The sequence below is a fragment of the Hesperophylax consimilis genome, chromosome 26 (assembly GCF_061612785.1).
Source record: "Hesperophylax consimilis isolate HC1 chromosome 26, BYU_Hcon_1.0, whole genome shotgun sequence".
Classification (NCBI taxonomy): Eukaryota; Metazoa; Arthropoda; class Insecta; order Trichoptera; family Limnephilidae; genus Hesperophylax; species Hesperophylax consimilis.
In genome coordinates, this window is record NC_142861.1 from 22,478,337 (window position 1) to 22,496,939 (window position 18,603).

At 33.6% G+C, this 18,603-nt stretch overlaps 1 protein-coding gene, 2 non-coding genes and 1 pseudogene across 3 annotated transcripts in view; 1 reads left to right on the forward strand and 3 right to left on the reverse strand.

Moving 5' to 3' along the window:
- The window catches only part of LOC149411302 (diacylglycerol kinase eta), a 608,003-nt gene that overhangs the window by 507,244 nt on the left and 82,156 nt on the right, over positions 1–18,603 (reverse strand). Inside the window, exon 2 of the mRNA XM_089647677.1 lies at positions 14,859–14,969. Within this exon, the coding sequence (XP_089503803.1) occupies positions 14,859–14,969 (111 nt within the window). The remainder of the gene's footprint in view (positions 1–14,858; positions 14,970–18,603) is intronic.
- On the forward strand, positions 9,865–9,952 carry LOC149411305 (U6atac minor spliceosomal RNA). Its single transcript, XR_016304918.1, has one exon. It is a non-coding gene; the product is annotated as a U6atac minor spliceosomal RNA (small nuclear RNA).
- Positions 10,643–10,761, reverse strand: LOC149411306 (5S ribosomal RNA; annotated as a pseudogene).
- LOC149411307 (5S ribosomal RNA) lies at positions 10,846–10,964 on the reverse strand. Its single transcript, XR_016304965.1, has one exon. It is a non-coding gene; the product is annotated as a 5S ribosomal RNA (ribosomal RNA).

Genomic DNA, 18,603 nt, shown 5'->3' on the forward strand with positions numbered 1-18,603 from the left:
GAATATTTGAAGATTTGGAGGTACAATGTTAGTGTTAATTTCGAAAGGAATGACATATGTTTTATCACTATTTAACGACAAGAGGTTATTGTCAAACCATATTTTTAGATTATTTATGTCTTCTGTAGCTTTTAGATTAATTTTTTCCCAAGTTTTTTCTTTTATTATAAGGACTGTATCATCAGCGTAAGAGATAATTTGGCCATGCAATGGTTGAATAAATATGTCGTTTACATACAAAATGAACAATATTGGTCCAAGCACGGTGCCCTGTGGGATACCAAAATTTGATGTTTCTTGGTCGCTAGTTTGGTCATTTATTTTAACAAATTGTGCACGATTGTTCAAATAACTTTCTATCCATTGGACGGCTTATCATTGATGTTATTTAATTTCAGTTTTTTGATAAGCTTTGCGTGTGAGATACTATCGAATGCTTTTCTTAGGTCTATGAATATTCCTGCGCATTTATTTCCTTCATCAAGTGCAGAGTATATAAATGATGTTACATTTGCTATTGCATCTTGTGTGCTTTTTGTTTTTAAGAATCCGAATTGATTGGAATGTAATATTTTATTGTTTTCTAGAAAATCAACAACCCTTTTTTTCACAATCTTTTCAAATATTTTTGCTATATTCGATATTAGTGATATCGGTCGATAATTTGAAACATTTTGCGGGTCGCCGGTTTTAAAGATAGGGGATATTATAGATTTTTTATAATTTGTTGGGAACATGCCTTTAGTCAGACTGAGATTGATAAGGTGGTTTAGTGGTTTCAGTAGATACATTTTCATTTCTTTAAGAATTTTCACAGAAATGTGGTCAAAACCTGGAGAGGATCCGTCTTTCATGCTTTCTATTACAAGTTGTATTTCAGTTTCGGTAGTTTTTTTAAAAGTGGATAGTGTATTTTGTTTTTGGGTATTAGTTGTTATAGTTTTTGGTGTGTGTACAGATTTAGTGATTTTATCAGCGAGATTGTTTCCTACTTTAGAGAAGTAAGAATTAAAAATGTTTGCTGTTAGTTTTGGGTCTTTGGATACATCTATGATATTATTTTCATGTTTTAAATATTTTATAGAATTATTTTTTTTCTTATTTTCAATTGCATAATTTACCGTTTTCCAAATAACTTTTAGATTGTTTTCTGAAGTAGAGATTATTTTTTTAAAGTAGTCGTCTTTACTTTTTTTAATTAAAGCTGTTAATTTATTTCTATATTTTTTGAGAACTATCTTAGCATTTTCATCGTGTGGATTTTTAATTGTATTTTTATATAGCCTTTCTTTTTCTCTGATAGATTTTATTAGGCCACAAGTGATCCAAGGTTTTATACGTCTGAATTTTGAATTTGTGTATAATGAGACCTCTGTTGTGGAGGTTTCAATATGATCCATAATTTGTTTTTCAAACATATTTGAGCATTGTTCGACATCGTTAGATTGTAGTATCGTACACCAAGTTTCTGCTTTCAATTTTTTCTCTAAAGTGGCAATATTTGTGGTTTTTTTAATAGTAATTGGAGCCTTAATTTGTGATTTTATTTCATTATCATACAATAATAAGCAAGTGTGGTGGTCAGTAATATTCGTTTGCCAAATCATTGTTTTGATTTTATATAGGTTTTGTAATTTTATGTTTATCCAAATATGATCTAAGCAAGACGATTTTTGTCCGTGCATTTCTCTAGTATTTTTGTTTATGCATGATTTAAAATCTAATTCAGTCATACAATTTAGGAACTCATTTTTGAAAATATTTTCTGATTTTTCGTTAATGTTAATATTAAAATCACCCGCGATAAAACAGGTTTTATTTTTAAGCGGTAGTAATATATTTTTCAGTTGAGTTATAAAATGTGAAATATTTGATTCGTGTGTTCTGTAAATGGCAATTATGTGATAAATATATTTATCGAGTTTAATTTCGATTTGAATACAGTTAGTCAGTAATATTGGGTGTTCTAAAGTCGTGACAATACTGAATTTGGTGTGAACGAATATTGCGATTCCACTATTTTTATTGATATTTATTTTAGTTGGGATGTATGTATAGTTAGGAAGTTGAAAGGCTGGTGACTCATCATTTGTAAATGTCTCTGTTAATATTATACAGTCTGGTTGTAATATTAGATTATTGATTTTAATAATAAATTCATCAAAATTTTGAAACATACTACGAATATTTTGGTGTACTTAATATGAATAGACCGTTAAATTTGTGTGGGAAAAATTCATTACATGTCTCTGTGCTTGCACATTCGTATTCATGGATTTTGTAGAAATTTTCTATTTGGCTAGCTATAAAATCATCCATTTAAAATTAATTTTGATTCATTTAGAGCAATTGATAGCACATACATCCATAAGCTTGCCAAAACTATGAAGAATTAAATTAAAAGAATTACGCTCCGTTATTATAATTATATCGGTATCGTGTCTATTAGTGAATAAAGTGTACTTATATCTGTTGCGAATGTATAACATGAGCATATAAATAATACATAACATAAGCATATAAATAATATAAAATATAAGCATAAAGAGAAAATAAAACATGAGCTTAAAGAGATTAAAAAACATAAGCATATAAAGAAAATAAAACATAAGCATATAAAGTATACCAGTGATATATGGATTTGGTTGTTGCGGATATTTGACAAAAGCGTGAAAAGTATGCATAACATTGGCATAAGTATACAGAGTATGCATATAGTTGTTGCGGGTATATATCACGAGCATATAAAGCATAAGCTTATAAAGCATATAAAATATAAGTATATAGAGAAAATAAAACATAAGCATAAGCATGTAAAGTACATAGGTGTTATAGGGATTTAGTTGTTGTAAGTATTTTACATAATTATAGCAGGCATATAGTGTAACTATGAATTGAAGATACATAGTACAAGATTTATATTGGTTAATGCTAAAACTAAATGTAGTGTTTGGGTAAAGAGATAAAAGAAAACTAGAGAAATACAAATTAAATAATTTAAATTCCCCTGTAACCATATACCTGTGCCCTTCTGTTTCATATGATAGGTTGAGATTAATAGTTAAAATATTGATGTTAATGAATTTTGAGTAAAGTAAAAAATATTTTATAAACATAAATACAATAGTTACAGTTCTTTTACAAGTTATTGGGTGTGTGAGATAAGATGTGTTTGTTTTTGTCATTGATAATAATGACTGGTGTTCCAATATCTCTACGGACGTACACTTGCCCTCCACGGGTCCAGGCGAATTTATATAAGTTTTCCCGTGTAGCCTTACGTGCAAGGAACCATAAGTGTTTCGCACGAAACGTCAGGTGTTCCGAGACGTATATGTGAGAGCGAGGTCCTGCAATTCCGACGAGGGTGGTGTTGAGTTTTTCTTCTCTATTGTTAGCTTGTTTGTTGAACTTTTTTATGTCTGACAGGAAAACATCACGGTCAATACTGGTTTTAAATGATATGATTATGGGCCTACATTGGTCTTTAGGTATTTTTTGGGAGATGCGGTAAGCTGCTTCAATCTTGTTCATTTCCACGTTTGAATTAGTAGTTTTTTGGATGTTGAATATGAGGTTATTTAAGTTTTCCCCATTATTTTCCGGGATCCCCCTGATTTCAGCGTTTTTAGACCTATTTAGCCTGTCTATTTGCTCCATTTGGTTTTCTAATACTTCAATTCTTGCTTCGAGGCCGGTGTTCTTTTTCTCAAGCTTGTTATTAGTGTCCTCAAGCTCGTGGACGCGAAGAAGAATGTCTTCATATTGCTTGCTCATCCCCGCTAGAGTGGCAAGAATTTGCGTGTTTTGTTCGAGTAGTTTGGCGAGTAGTTCACTATCAATAAGTGAACTGCCACTGGGTTTGACAGTCGGTGTGACACAAATGCATTATTTACATTTTATGAGGGCACGCCGCTCCTTAGAGAGGCGACGGTAGGTACTTTCCGTCACACCTCCACATTGCAGATGGAATGTCTCCTTGCAGGTTACGCACACAAAAATAGACTCGTCTAAAAGTGTTGGTTCGGAACATTTTTGACAGGTATTATTCATGTTGATGATGTATGATATGTTGATGATGTTTCACTGTTATTTTATGTTATTTGTAATAGGCAGTAAAAGTTTTGCTATAAGCAGTCACAGTTCTTAGCACAGATAAACACTGGATTGAACTTTCACTGTCAAATGTCACTTGATCGAAAATTAAGAAACTTGTAATCGCTGTAGAATTAATGAATTATAACCAAGTTTGAAGTTTGTACACTAAATGTGACCCAAGGAATCACCTCCAATACATTTAATTTTCAATATGAATAATATATATATAAGACAGATTAAGTAAAAACAGTCCTTAAACTCTTCCGAACTAATGTAATATTCAATGCATTCATCAAAAGAACCTGGCTAAGCTTTCATAAAGTTAACTCTTGAGCGAAGAACCTTCAACTATAATACTTCACTGGGTTTACCGTAAGGGATGCTATCTATAAAAGGGTGCAGGGGAGGACCTACTATATTTTTATACGTTTTTTTGTGAACAGCGGGGAAAATTCAAATGCTCCTTGCCGTCCCGAACCAGTGCGTCTATGGCATTCCCGATCGGGTTATGTTGTGGCAAGAAGTGGGGAAGGGAGGATGATTAGGGAGATGAAGGTTGGGAAGAACCTGGCTATTAAGATCAGGTCACTGAACGCGGTTCAAGCTTTCTCACGTTATGCTTTAACTCCGTCTGGTGGTCTTTCACCAGGGCAATACTAAGAGTATCTACTACCCGATACATAACCTTGTAGTAACAGTTAAGAACACTCTTTCATATGGCAAGAAACCTTGTAGTAACAGTTTGGAAGACTCTTTCGTTTGGCAAGAAACCTTATAGTAACCGTTAGGAACACTCTTTCATTTGGCAAGAAACCTTGTAGTAACAGTTTGGAAGACTCTTTCATTTGGCAAGAAACCTTATAGTAACCGTTAGGAACACTCTTTCATTTGGCAAGAAATCTTGTAGTAACAGTTTGGAAGACTCTTTCATTTGGCAAGAAACCTTATAGTAACCGTTAGGAACACTCTTTCATTTGACAAGAAACTTTGTAGTAACAGTTTGGAAGACTCTTTAATTTGGAGAGAAATTGTTCAATTTAAAATTGTATCTTTATTTTTAATCACTGAATCAGAATGCATTAATAATTTTTTAATTTGTTGTGGGTTATGTCTCCATAGAGTACGTGAGTAATAGAATAATATGATAGTAGTTTTAGAAAAGATAAACACTAGATTTTAATTTTTTTTAATTTATAGGTAATAAATGCGCAAAAAAATATACGTGTTATAAATACAAAGTGATGCAAACAAAGTATTTCGATATTAAGGCGATGCACTACGTCGTGTAATATTTTAAATTGGACCGCTATCAATAACAACCCTTACGTAGATGGTGATAAGGTTTAAATTCCCGCTTAACTTAGCTTGCTTCTTTAAAAAGCAAGCTCTATTGATGCTGGTATAGTTTATACACCGCTAACTATTATGTAATACCATTTTACAAATGTACTTAAAAACGAAATAAAATGTAATTTTGTAATGTTTTTAAAGGAATAAACAAATTGAATTGAATTGAATTGAATTAACACCATCGCCTGTTTTGATTTATGCAGGAAAAAAAAGCCATAAAGTGCCTTTTATTTTATTTTGTTGATGTTCAGGCATAAATATTTAGTTTTTTTCCGATCATTTTATAAATAACTTAATTTGCCAAATTATATAATAAAATCATAACCGAAAATGGGTTCGTAAGTAGGAGATTTTGAACTTTAAAGCAGTTTTCATACGCCTTATACATTATTTTTTTCTGGGCTTATAAAAAGACTTATCTAAAAAATACTCGATTATTTCAAAGGCCAAGATGTATTCTACTCGCAGTACTTAATTAAAGCATCTAAAACATTTCTAGGCGACCAAATTCTCAAACCAAAAACACATGATTTTGCATTACTACGTATTAACTATTTAACTTTTTAATTTCGGCGCCCTCTCCGAGATGCGCCCGGTTCACAATCACCGCCCGCACCGCCCTGAGTCCGCCCCTGTAGAGGTACGTAATGTACCGTGTTGTTGAAGGGAACTTGACGAGCAAGTTAACTACACCTGCAGACATTATCTTGATCGCTTCGTACTAGACTTTCAGAACGTTCCTCACCGTTTATCCACTACTGATTACGCTACTGATTCTACTCAAGTCAAAGATAATAGAAACAAGGGAAATAAATCGTGAACCATTATTAGTATGAAACTGCACGCAAAAAAATTGTCGTTTTACCAACAAATGTTGGTAAATCTTTGTTGGTAAATTTAACACCTGAAGCAATTTTCCGAGATATTTCTCCCAGACATCAAACACCCAGTCTTTTTGGAAGATATTTCTCCCAGCCTGATGCGTACTCATAAAAACATTATATCTCATTTTGTATTAGGGTGAGATATATGATTTAAGCATGGAACAGAACTTGTATTTTAAATTTGATGAATTTTAATTCTATGAAACAACCTTTTATTGGTAAGCGAGTCGCACGGAGAGTAAGTACCTAGATTACATCTTCGGTTTTAGACAAGTATAGGTATTTTTAAACCACTGTTTTAGTCAGTGGTGGCTTTAAAATAATATGAGTTTCTCGAAACCGAGAAGTTTATTGGCGTTTAGGTCGAGGCACGTGAGAACCCTTTTCTATTCATTTATTCGGTACCTAGTTTGGTAGTAAACAGGTATCGTATGTTTTAAAAGGTTATTAAACATTAGATGATAGCAGTGGCGTGCAAAGTATGTTACATGTCCATTTGATTTATTACTACCCTCCGGCTTTTGCTAGGTATTAAAATTTGTATTCAAAATTACTTCTTCCTTCTTGAAAAATATTTAAACATCAATATGGCTTCTTTCCTTATTTTTGACGGTATAAGTGAAGTATTTTCGCTTGGCAATGAAATCTAAATAAATAGAATATTTCTAAACGTTTCCCAAAACTAAAAACTTTTTTTGAGAAGTTATGAAATCCGCTTTTCAATTTAATTAATATAAATGAACATATAATTATTAAAATAATTATAAAATATAAATACTCAAATTTTGAATGCAAACATTACATTTTTTTAAATGGCTCACTGTACTTTTTTGTAACTAAAATTCCTTATAACGAAAAAAATTACACACGTTTTATCAAACAAGTGTATTGCAAACGTTATTGTAACCTTAATGTTTTTGTCGTTTCTTATGAAAATAATTTACAAAAAAATTACGAAGTTTCATATTTTTGCTGCGGTCGGAACCTTAGGTTTCATAGAGATAGAGCACATTTTAATTATTCTGCGATTAATTTCTCGATTTGAATGTACACGTGAGTTTTTTTCGTTCCAACACTGTTTAGATCATATTTGTCACCATTACACTAAGTGAGACACAAAGATTTCTGTGAGACCACAATATGGGCTGTTCCCATAAGCGCACAAATTAGCCTGAGGGGTTAAATTCTACAAAAAAACCTGTCCAAAATTCATGTTGCCAGAACCAGAGATGTGCTTTATTTCAAATAAATCCATTTCAAATGGAAATGCAAAATGCAAAATGGGTATTTTCCATTTTGCATTTTAAATGCTTCTTTCAGTGCATTTTCCATTTTAAATGCTTTTTTGTAACATTCTTCCTACTATCTCCAATCATCTTTTTTTCATAAGCCCCAAATATCAGTCGGTCCTCAACCTCGCATGAGAGATAATTTCCATTTGTCAAGTTGCTCCCTGGTAGGAGCCCTGGCAATTGAGTGATACCATTACAAAAAATACTGATTCAAATACTGAACATGGGGCCATGACACTGTAATATTAAATGTTAGATAGCAGTTTCTATGTTTTTACGTTGGCAACATTAGTCCCGCGCAAATTTTTTGTGGTTTCATAATCTGTAGTCGTGGTGTTTCTGGATTTACCATCATGTAATATGTTCGTTCTACATTGATGTCCATTATTAAATGACAAAATTGTTTAAAAATTCTATAATTATTTTGATTGTTTGACCTGAGAAACCATTTTGCATTTTCAATGCATTTTGAAAATAGGTATTTTGCATTTTGCATTTGAAATGCTTTTCTAAAAACCATTTTGCATTTTGCATTTTAAATGGAAAAGTTTTGACCCATTTCCATTTTGCATTTCAAATGGTTTTGGGTACCCATTTTGCACATCTCTGGCCAGAACTCACCTTTCCAAAATAATAAAAATATTTGATAAACATTATTATTACGGTGGAGGCCTCTGGCGAATCTTTCTAACACTATTCGAGCTTTCATTATCAGCCGCCGCGGCCGGTCGTAACTTCTCCGTCAACAGTGAGTAGTCAGGCGCCGTTCAGAGATGGCGTTGTTATTTTTCAATTTATTTGTTTGAAACTTTTCTCGTTAAATTTCCCGGTGTCTGCAGAAAAGTTTAGTAGCATATCGTGTATTGAATTCGCTTCAATAGTCATTGCTTTCAAAGGAAAGTAATTGGGAATTCTCGTGCATTTTATAAATAATTTATTTCAATAAAGATAATTATTTTATAATGTGCCTCTTTTTTTTCTTTTTTTTTAAATGCATTTTCAATTTTTGTAGTTGTTTTAAAAATTGCGTGCTATTTCGGCTCTGAAAACGGTCATGCGCCATTTTGACCGCTACGTCACAAGTGCTACGTCACACCTTTGCCGCCGCCGCCGCCGCCATCGGTTTGCAGGATCTACTCGGGCCGGTCAACAGTGACGTCATCGTTCGCCCTTGAACGCTTGATCAATCACCGGGCGTTTTTAGCTGCATTGAAATATTTCGTTCGCGCCTGTTTTTAAAGTCATTATAACTTTAATAAATGATTTTTGAAAATTATAAAAACTATGTATTCTTGTGTCTGAAGTGTTTCTACATGTGAATAATTAATAACAAGTGATTTTTTGGTGTGAAGAGAATTCCCTATTGAATTCGAGATGTCTGTATGTAAATAAGTTTGTAGTTCGCATAGAAATAAATGATTCTAGCGTAACCGAAAAATACAGAACTACTCCTCGAATATTATTAATTAGGCGAGCAATACATTCGATTTATTTAATTGAAATAAATTATAGTCGAAAAACTTCTACCCTTTCAATATGGCATTTTTTTTATTTATTCAAGTAGGTAAGTAATTAAAATGGACGTAAACTCGTTGAGAAATCGTAAACGATTAATTTCGATACGATGGTGTTTTGTATTTTTTTCATTTGCAAAAAAAATGGATTCCTAATCCTCTCATAAATTTGAATAAATACTAAATTTTATAATATAGTATAAAATTTAATGATAATTATTATAAATTATTATTATTGGGTCGGAAATATTGATAACGGCACTCTGTGTCTGGGATGTCAAACTAATCTAGTTTTGACAAGAGGAAATAGATGGCAGTGATCAGTAAAAGGATATTATTAAATTCTCTTGAAAAAAATTTTTTCTTCGTAAAATTCAGTCTACCGAAAATAAAATGTAGAAGGATTGGTAATAATATTTTAAAGCAAATAGAAGTAAAAATACTTCAATTTAATTTAAAAAAACATTCGTTACACTACCGCCATCTATTGAAAAAGTGGAAGAAACTAGCTTGAAAAATACCCAAAATATAACTATTTTTATTTATTAAAAATACCGTAAATTAAACCAGTTTTTATTTATTTGTATTCGAAATAGATCTTAGTGATTTATTCAATGATAATGCGGTACAGATGTAATTAACTTTCAAAATTAGGCGCGCGGTACAACTAGCATACGAATGCTTCGACTTTGGTGGCTTATATACAAAATGTATTTTTATCCAGGGGTGTCTATTGAAAGGAGAGACGGTTAGCACTCCCCTTGACAAGGATGGAACACATTATAGGATAAGGCACTCTTATCCACATTTTTTTAAAACACTATACGTGTTGCATCAACTTTTAATTCTCATTTTTATATCACTTGCACCAATCCGTATTTTAAAGTACTTATTTTCACGTGAACTCAGGACAGTGGCAATTCAACACACTTTTGAAGTGATACAAAGTCATTTAAAGTGATGAAAAAAAATAATAGCCTGTGAACCACACCTACGATAACATATTATTTCACCAAGTTTTTTTTTCATTCATTTAAATCACTATTGAATTGCAACTGTCCTGAGTTGCCCGGTTAACCATAACATTGCACTTATGTCAAAGTTCTAGAGAGAATAAATAAAAAAAATTGAGCAAAAGGAGGAATTATAAAGGAACTATTTTACCACAAAACCTACGTTACGTTGCCATCGACTGTAATAGTACGTAATACTAGACTAACACATTGTTATTTTTTGCCACGTACTTATTGAGAATACAAAAATATTAAACCAAGCATTCTTTCAAGCGGCAAGAGAAAAAAAAACAAAACAAACTTAAGAAATTAACAAAAAAAGAAATTAATCTAAGAACAAAGAAAAAGATTTTAAAGTTAATTAATAATAAAAATTCCACATACGCAACGCCATTGCGTGGGTATACCAGAATAGTTATTTAAAAACGTTTATATCATTATATTGTATTGTTTTTAAAGTATGAAAAAAATTGTCCAAAAAATAAAAAATGAGCCAACGGCACACGGTGTTCCCAAGCGGTCACCCATCCAAGTACTGACCGCGCCCAATGTTGCTTAATTTCGGTGATCGGACGAGAACCGGTGTGTTCAACGTGGTATGGTCTTTGGCAAACGCGTTACTTTAGATGGAGTTTATCAACGGTGTTATCATGTTATCATCAAAAAGTATAAAAAACAATATTTCAAAAAAAGAAGCCAACGGCACGCGGTGTTCCCAAGCGGTCACCCATCCAAGTACTGACCGCGCCCAATGTTGCTTATCTTCGGTGATCGGACGAGAACCGGTGTGTTCAACATGGTATGGTCGTTGGCAAACGCAGAGCTTTATATGGAGTTTATCAACGAAAGATATTAGAAAACAATATTCGTGTTTGTATTTTCAATATGTATTATATTTGTAGCACACATAACCCTTGCAAAAGCGTCTTTAAACAAAATTAATTAATTAACGCCATCTGTGAACACGTAGAATACAACGAGCGTTGCGTTTAACCTTAAACTATTGTATTGTACTTACGTCAAAATTATCTCTGCAACAAAATGCAGTAATTTAATCTGAAAAAAACATCTCGTTTGGCGGCATGACACCATTTCTGCCGTATTAATTCAGGAGGTTTTGGAACGCTGAAAATTTGTTTATCAGATGATGCGTTTACGTCATAGACATATGAATATTAGTAGACCTGCCCTAAGTGATTAAAAGCGTATTATTCCCCACTCCCCATACCGGTTCCATTGGAGCCGGCTGGGCTCGCGTATGGCTTCCCGTGAATCTTGAGAATGTGACGTCATCATTCTTGTTCGAACTAGCGTCGAGCTATGGTCGAGGCATTTTATGAAATAATATGGCAAAATAGTGGCTTGTGATATGAAAACTTGTAAAAATAGATGTGAAAAAGAGAATAAACCCAATTGTCGTATTACATTCCATATGTAAGCATCATTTTAAGCTTATTCACATCGTATAATATGAATCAGTTGTAGAAACATATACTATCACATCGAGATACATCTGGTCGAATGTAGCGATTCTCAAGTGTGCGCATCGTTGTTACTGGGAAGTAAATTATGAACACTTATAAAAGTGTCTTAACTAAATACGTAAACAAAATATTCGACTCTGAAAATAGAAGAAATTTTTTTTTGCCGAATTTGGACATCGCAAATTTGTTCATAACGTGGCTAGTAATTTGCGCTCCCATGTAAAAATGTCTATTCATTCAAAAGGAGATTTTACTTTTAAGAACTAAATGGTGATATTATAATGCGAGATGCCTATATACTGTCAGATTGATTTATTGACGAATCACAGTCAGCTTTACCCCCTTCGTTCTTCAACAGTTGATTTTACCCCTCACCTTTAATTTCTAGTCTATATATTCATATGTCTGTGGTTTACGTATTTATTATTGCAATTTGGTACAAAACTATAACAACAGCGACGATTCACTGTCATTTTACTATTTTTGTGTGAATACCGCATAAGAGTCCCAACCGTCTGCCAGTCAGTGAGACTATGGCACCCCCAATTGGGGTATTTTGTGAGGCTAAAGGTTGCGGGGAGGGGAAGGATGCGGGGAAGATGAAGGTGAGGGAGTACCTGGCTATTCAGATCTGGTCACCTAACACGGAAAAAGCCATTTCAAGCAACGTTTCAATTCTGAATGGCGATACTGATAGTATCTTCCACTCTGGGACGTGCCGCAAGGTCCGCAATTACTATATATTATTTTCAATGAATAAATCGTGAAATAATACAAATTCATGAAATAAAATTTACGTGCACACGCCGGGATTATAACCCGCGACTTTCGGATTGCTAGTCAAGAGCCTTACCCCTAAGGCCGTCAGTACCACGTGATATTTGAATCTGGTTTGCGTTATCGTTATTCTAGTTATAAAACCAAATAATTTCTACATCTAAGTTATTTTCAAACACTTAGGTCCGGTATTTCAGTTTTTATTTAACTTTTTAAGGTTGGCTTGATAGATATGTTTACGTTCGTCAAGTTGCTATCGAAAAACTGTATGAAAATTTTTTGTTTGTGTTTTTGAAATGTATCTATATAACATGAAATCTGATGGTATTAGTCAGTTTGGGGTTGTTCTAAGCGGAAGTGGCGCCCTCTGTTATTTGTCAAAATAACCGTTGAAGTTTTCAGCGGATTTTTTATTTGCTAGTAAGTCGTTAATTTATTATACCTATGTTAAATCAATTATTATTAGTAGGTAGGTACGCGAACCTCTAATCGCGCAATAGAAGTAATTAATTCAGCAAGTAAATTAATTAACTATTAAAGCAATCTCTGAGTGCGACAGCGAAGCAATTAAGTAATTAGTTACTTTACTCGGTCAGCATCCAATTACTAGCAGTGAAAATAGTTAAAATAAAGATATTTTTATAATAATAATAATAATTATAATAATGGAGTTCTGATACCAATCCTGATGTTTTTTTCTAACATGTGAATACCGCACAAAAGTCCCAACTGCTCCCAACCGTACAGTGCCATTGAGACTATGGCATTGGGGTGATTTGAGAGGTTCAATACAGTGAGAGGGGAAGGAGATGGGGGAGATAAAGGTGAGGGATTCCCTATTCAAATCTGGTCACAAGACACAGCTAAAGCCATTTTACGCAACTTTTCAATTCTATATGGGAATCTCACACCAGGGCGATACTGAGAGCATCTCCCACTGTAAAAAAATTACAAATTTATTATTTTATTTTTATTTTGAAATAACATAAAAATTTACATCATCGAGGCGTACATGCGGTAATACAATGTATGGCTGTGTTAAAACTGCGGAAATCAGAATTCCAGTAATTAAACAACTCTCCTAAAAAAATACCACTAAACGCATTGATTACACTCGGCAAGCTACTTAAACACTGTCCTCGTGTAAACAGGACACATGGAGAAAAGGAGTAGGTATTGCTAATTTATTAAAAATTAAAAAAGGGATTGCAGGCCGTTTCCTGATGAACTTTTAGTAAATTCCCATTGGAAAACGTGTTGATGTACCCGTCTTTGCGTTTACAATATACAATGACGAAATGCGGAAAAACTAGGATTATTAAAAACTAAATGGAAAATCCTGGCCTGAAACTTTTTTAAATGCAACAAAATGTATTTCATATGTCTTATCATGGCTAACTTGAAATAGACTTTTCTTAAACTATAATAAAACATTTTACCTAACTTTTTATAAAAACAGTAAAAACAAACCTCCCAATAACCTTAAAATTAGATTACATAATGCTAACTGTAATAAAGTAACATGCACCTCTTGCTTTGAAATTGGAAAAATTGAAAAGATTAAATATTTGGGTATATATATTGACACAAATTTAAACTGGCAACCACAAATTAATAACACCGTTTCTAAATTAAGATATCTGACGTACATATTTTATAGACTTAAGGAAGTACTCAATGTTGACAAATTGAAAATGATTTATTTTTCTCTAGTGCAATCCTCAATTATGTACGGTATATTAGGATGGGGTGGCGCACTAGATACATTTATAAAACCACTACAAATAGTACGAAATCATATTATCAAGGTTATATATAATAAAAAGAGGACATTTTCGACTGATCAATTGTACAAGGAATCTCAACTATTCAATCTCCGTAAACTATTTTTACTTCAAAGCCTGAAATATGTCATGAAAAACCAAAACAAATTTCAAAAATATGAACCTAAAATCAACTTTAGAAGAAATCATGTATTTTATACCCCACAAACCAATACCAAACTAATGCAAACTCACAGTAGCTTTATTGGACCTCGCACTTTTAATCTATTACCAAAAAAATTCAAGTAACAACTAAACTAGCGCAATACCAAAAATAATTAAAGTTATGGCTGTACAATGCAAATGTTGAAGCATTATTCATTTAATTTCTGCGCCTTAGTGGGTTCCCTTTCTTATTATTATAAAACTGTAATGTCAAATGTATTAATTGGGAAAAAATAAAGGAAATAAAAAAAAAATTATGAACACGTGTTCCGACGACGTGATAATAGGTAAGTTCGTATTTTACTAAAATTTTATTAGGAAACCTATCAATGTATTCGTTAAGGGCATGCAATCCCGTTTTAACCAGATTACGAAAAGCTTGAAGAAATTCTTAATAAATTAGCAATATTCAATATTAGTAATTTTTACTCAGTTTTTATTAGTGAAAATGCACTAACCTCTCTGTCCTTTGCGTAGTACAGGACCCTTCCCCGGAGCCTGAAAAAGCGTCTCCTCCAGCGCTGGAAACTCCAGGTTTGTTTCATGAGGAACCCTTCCTTCGTGACCGGCTGGGGACAAAGAGATATAATCCATAAAATAAATGCAGACTGCCAATTAGTGCTTAAAAGCAACAAACGCATAGTAATTTTCATAATAATATGTCGAACTCTTAAACACGTAAAAAACCACAGATAATAGAAACAGGCGGAATCTGGTATAGAAGCATGCCGACTGTCGCGTCGTCGAGCTACAACGCGTGCTGCTAACATCCTTCACCCATAATACTGCGTCTACGTACAGCGGCGTCCTCATTTTATTTATAATAATAATAATGATTGGATTATTTATATAGCGCCGTTTTCGTGAGAAAATCACCTCAAGGGCGCTTAACAACTTAATTTATGCATTGATCACTTAGACTTAATTACTTTTGGTTTATAACTAAGTTTCATAGATAGAGAGAGACGCATAACTAAGACTAATGTCGAGTGATTTACAACTAAGACTTTTAACTAATTACTTAAGCTATACATATTTTTATGACCAAGTGGGCATTTACACAATACCGCTATAATACGACTTACATCTACGGCTTAAACTGGAGATTTCGACTAACATACATATTTAATTTATATTTACAAATACCGATTGTTGTGATTTATGCCCGTGGTGTCAGTTATAGAATATTTAAAAAAAATTGTTTACGCGTAATAAACGGTTAATAACGGTGAAAAAAATGTCAAGTAGAAAAATCCCCTGGACTGAGCAATGAAATACTACTGATGAAAAAAAAATAAAAAAGGTCATCATTCTGGATACGACAAGTTGAAAAGGTGAGTCTTTAGTTTTGCTCTGAACTCAGATGAGCTGTCGATCTTTCGCAAATATGAAGGGAGTTTGTTCCAAGCTGTTGGGCCTGCTACTGCAAAAGCTCGGTCTCCAAAATTGGTATTGTGATTGCGCATAGGTACTGAAAGTCTACCTATGGCTGTTGAAGATGCTGATCGAAGCGTCGCTTGCCTAACATTAACATCGTTTGGAATGCAGAGTTCTATCTACACACCAAACGCACAGCTTTCATTACATAGTCCGTTCGGTTTGGTCATAGCTCGGCGACAGTCGGCACGCTTTCATCTTCCGGCCCATATCTCCCATTCTTTGTATTATAGAATACCTACCTAAACGTGATTCCATCGCATATTTCATGTAGGTACATCTACAGGGTATTATGGCACGTACTTGACTTACTTTCCATTATTTGGAGTAAAAATGTAAATGAAATTTTGGCCAGCGGTGACATTTTTCGTGTTTTGTCTTCACTATAAATTAATAAAAAATCAGTAGGTATTGACCAGTTAGGGTCGGGGAGAATACTAAACACGAAAAATGTCGCCGTAGATCAAAATTCCATTTTTTTTTAAAATTAAAGTAATGTCAGGAATCACTGGTTAAATAAGTCGGGTATGTACGTTAACACCTTGTACATGCGTATATAGCAGTCTTGTTGTATCCGTAATAGTTCAACGACAATACTATAGGAAATACCTCTAACTGGAAGTAAAATGAAATTTTCAGTCCTTTGTTTTTAAGCTACCCTTTCAGTCTACCATCTCCGTTATCAAAGAGTTCTAAAAATCTCCCCCTGTCAATTAGTAACCGAACTTCCGCGTTCGAAGCCCGAAGAAGATCTATCGTTGAACTCAACACGGTGGTCGTTAGCTCTGAAGAGATAAACCGATAGAAGTGCGAAGTGGGCGTGTCCGTGTGCCCTAAACAAGATCAAAAGTTTTCTTACTAATTTCCCTTTTTCTTCTTTGTACTACCTCCACACAGGAGGCTCTTGGGGAATTTATTTCCCTCAAGGCGTATGTCATCTTTGGGGAAGACGATTCGTAGATGTGACCGGTTCTCAGACGGAAAAATGGGTATTGTTAATTTATTACGAATCTCTTAAAATTATTGTTTATCTGGTTGAAAACGGGATAGCAGGCCCTTAAGTAATAAATTAATAGGTTTCCTATTAGTAAAATACGAATCATCACGATGCCGAAACACGTATTTATAAATATTGTAATATTTTCGCATTTCATCATTGTATATTATCAAGACAAATCCAGATGCATGAACACGTGTCCAATGTATTATGAATTTACTAAAGTTTATCATAAAACGGCCTGCAATCCCGTTTTTAATCGGATTACAAATCATTTGAAGATATTCATTAAATTAGCAATACTCATTTTTCTCCGTGCATGTGTATAATAATGCCGACTAGAGTTCAGTCCTGGGCACACAAATGCCAAATCAGGAAGTTCCATGATAACTCAACACAGTGACAATTCAACACACTTTTAAAAAGTGATATAAAGTCATTAGAAGCGATGAAAAATTTTTTTTTTAACCTAACCTAACCTAAAGTACTTAACCCAGTTAATAAAGTTTTTGTTTCTTCACTTTCCATGACTTTATATAACTTTTTAAAGATGTGATGAATTATCATTGTGATGATTTATGCGGTCACCTTGCATTTAATGCTCGTCAATTTGACGAATGTTAGCTCTCCGGGGTTAAAGTCGGTATGGATTGGAACAATTCTAGAATTTATTTTCTGTTCAGTGATCGTTTGTCATCGGACAGCCCGGGACGAAAACACATAAATAAAGGATGAATAATGGAATCGAGTGGCACCAGATAAATCAATTGGAAATTATATCGACCGTAGAATTTATAATTGTTTCGTACTTCAAGCGTAGCAATGTCATCAAATGGCCAATCAGTATTGTTTTACATCTAAAAGTTCTACGTTAAACGATGATTCTAGAGCCGTTTGAGCTTTCTTTCAAACTGCGATCAGGGGGCCTACTCTGTATCTTTCGAAGCTTTCCTGCCGCCAGTTTAGCCACGTCACATTCCACGTCCTCCGGCGCTATACACTATGTAAATATTTAAATACTTTAATGTATTGCCGACCAAAAAATTTGAAGCCAGTGTTTTGTAAATTTACAATATATTTTATTAATTAGAGACGATGTTCACTCAGTTGACAACACCGGCAAGGAAAGGTTAAGGCGATGCACTACGTCGTGTAATATTTTTAATTGAGCCGCTATCAATAACAACCCTGACGTAGATGGCAATAAGGTTTAAATTCCCGCTTAACACCATCCGCCTGTTTTGATTTATGCAAGAAAAAAACACGGCTAAAAAGTGCCTTTTATTTTATTTTGTGGATATTAAGGCATAAATATTTAATTTTTTTTCGATCATTTTATAAATAACTTAATTTTCCACATTATACAATAAAATCATAACCGAAAAGTTGGAGATTTTGAACTTTAAAGCAGTTTTCATAGGCCTTATACATTTTTTCTGGGCTTATAAAAAGACTTATCTAAAAAATACTCGATTATTTCAAAGGACAAGATGTATTCTACTCGCAGTATTTAATTAAAGCATCTGAAACATTTCTAGGCGACCAAATATTCAAACCAAAAACACATGATTTTGCATTACTACGTATGGCATCGCCTTAAACCACGAACTTACTGGTTTGTTAACCCGAACCAGTAGGCCCCCAGCTGACAATCATTATAACATAACAGTTGGGCTTTTCAGCTGATGTATGAGCAATTTACCGGTCGGTGGCCGAGTTGACATCGCGCTTGGGTCACACCCAGGCGTAGTGTGTTCAATTCCTCGGCC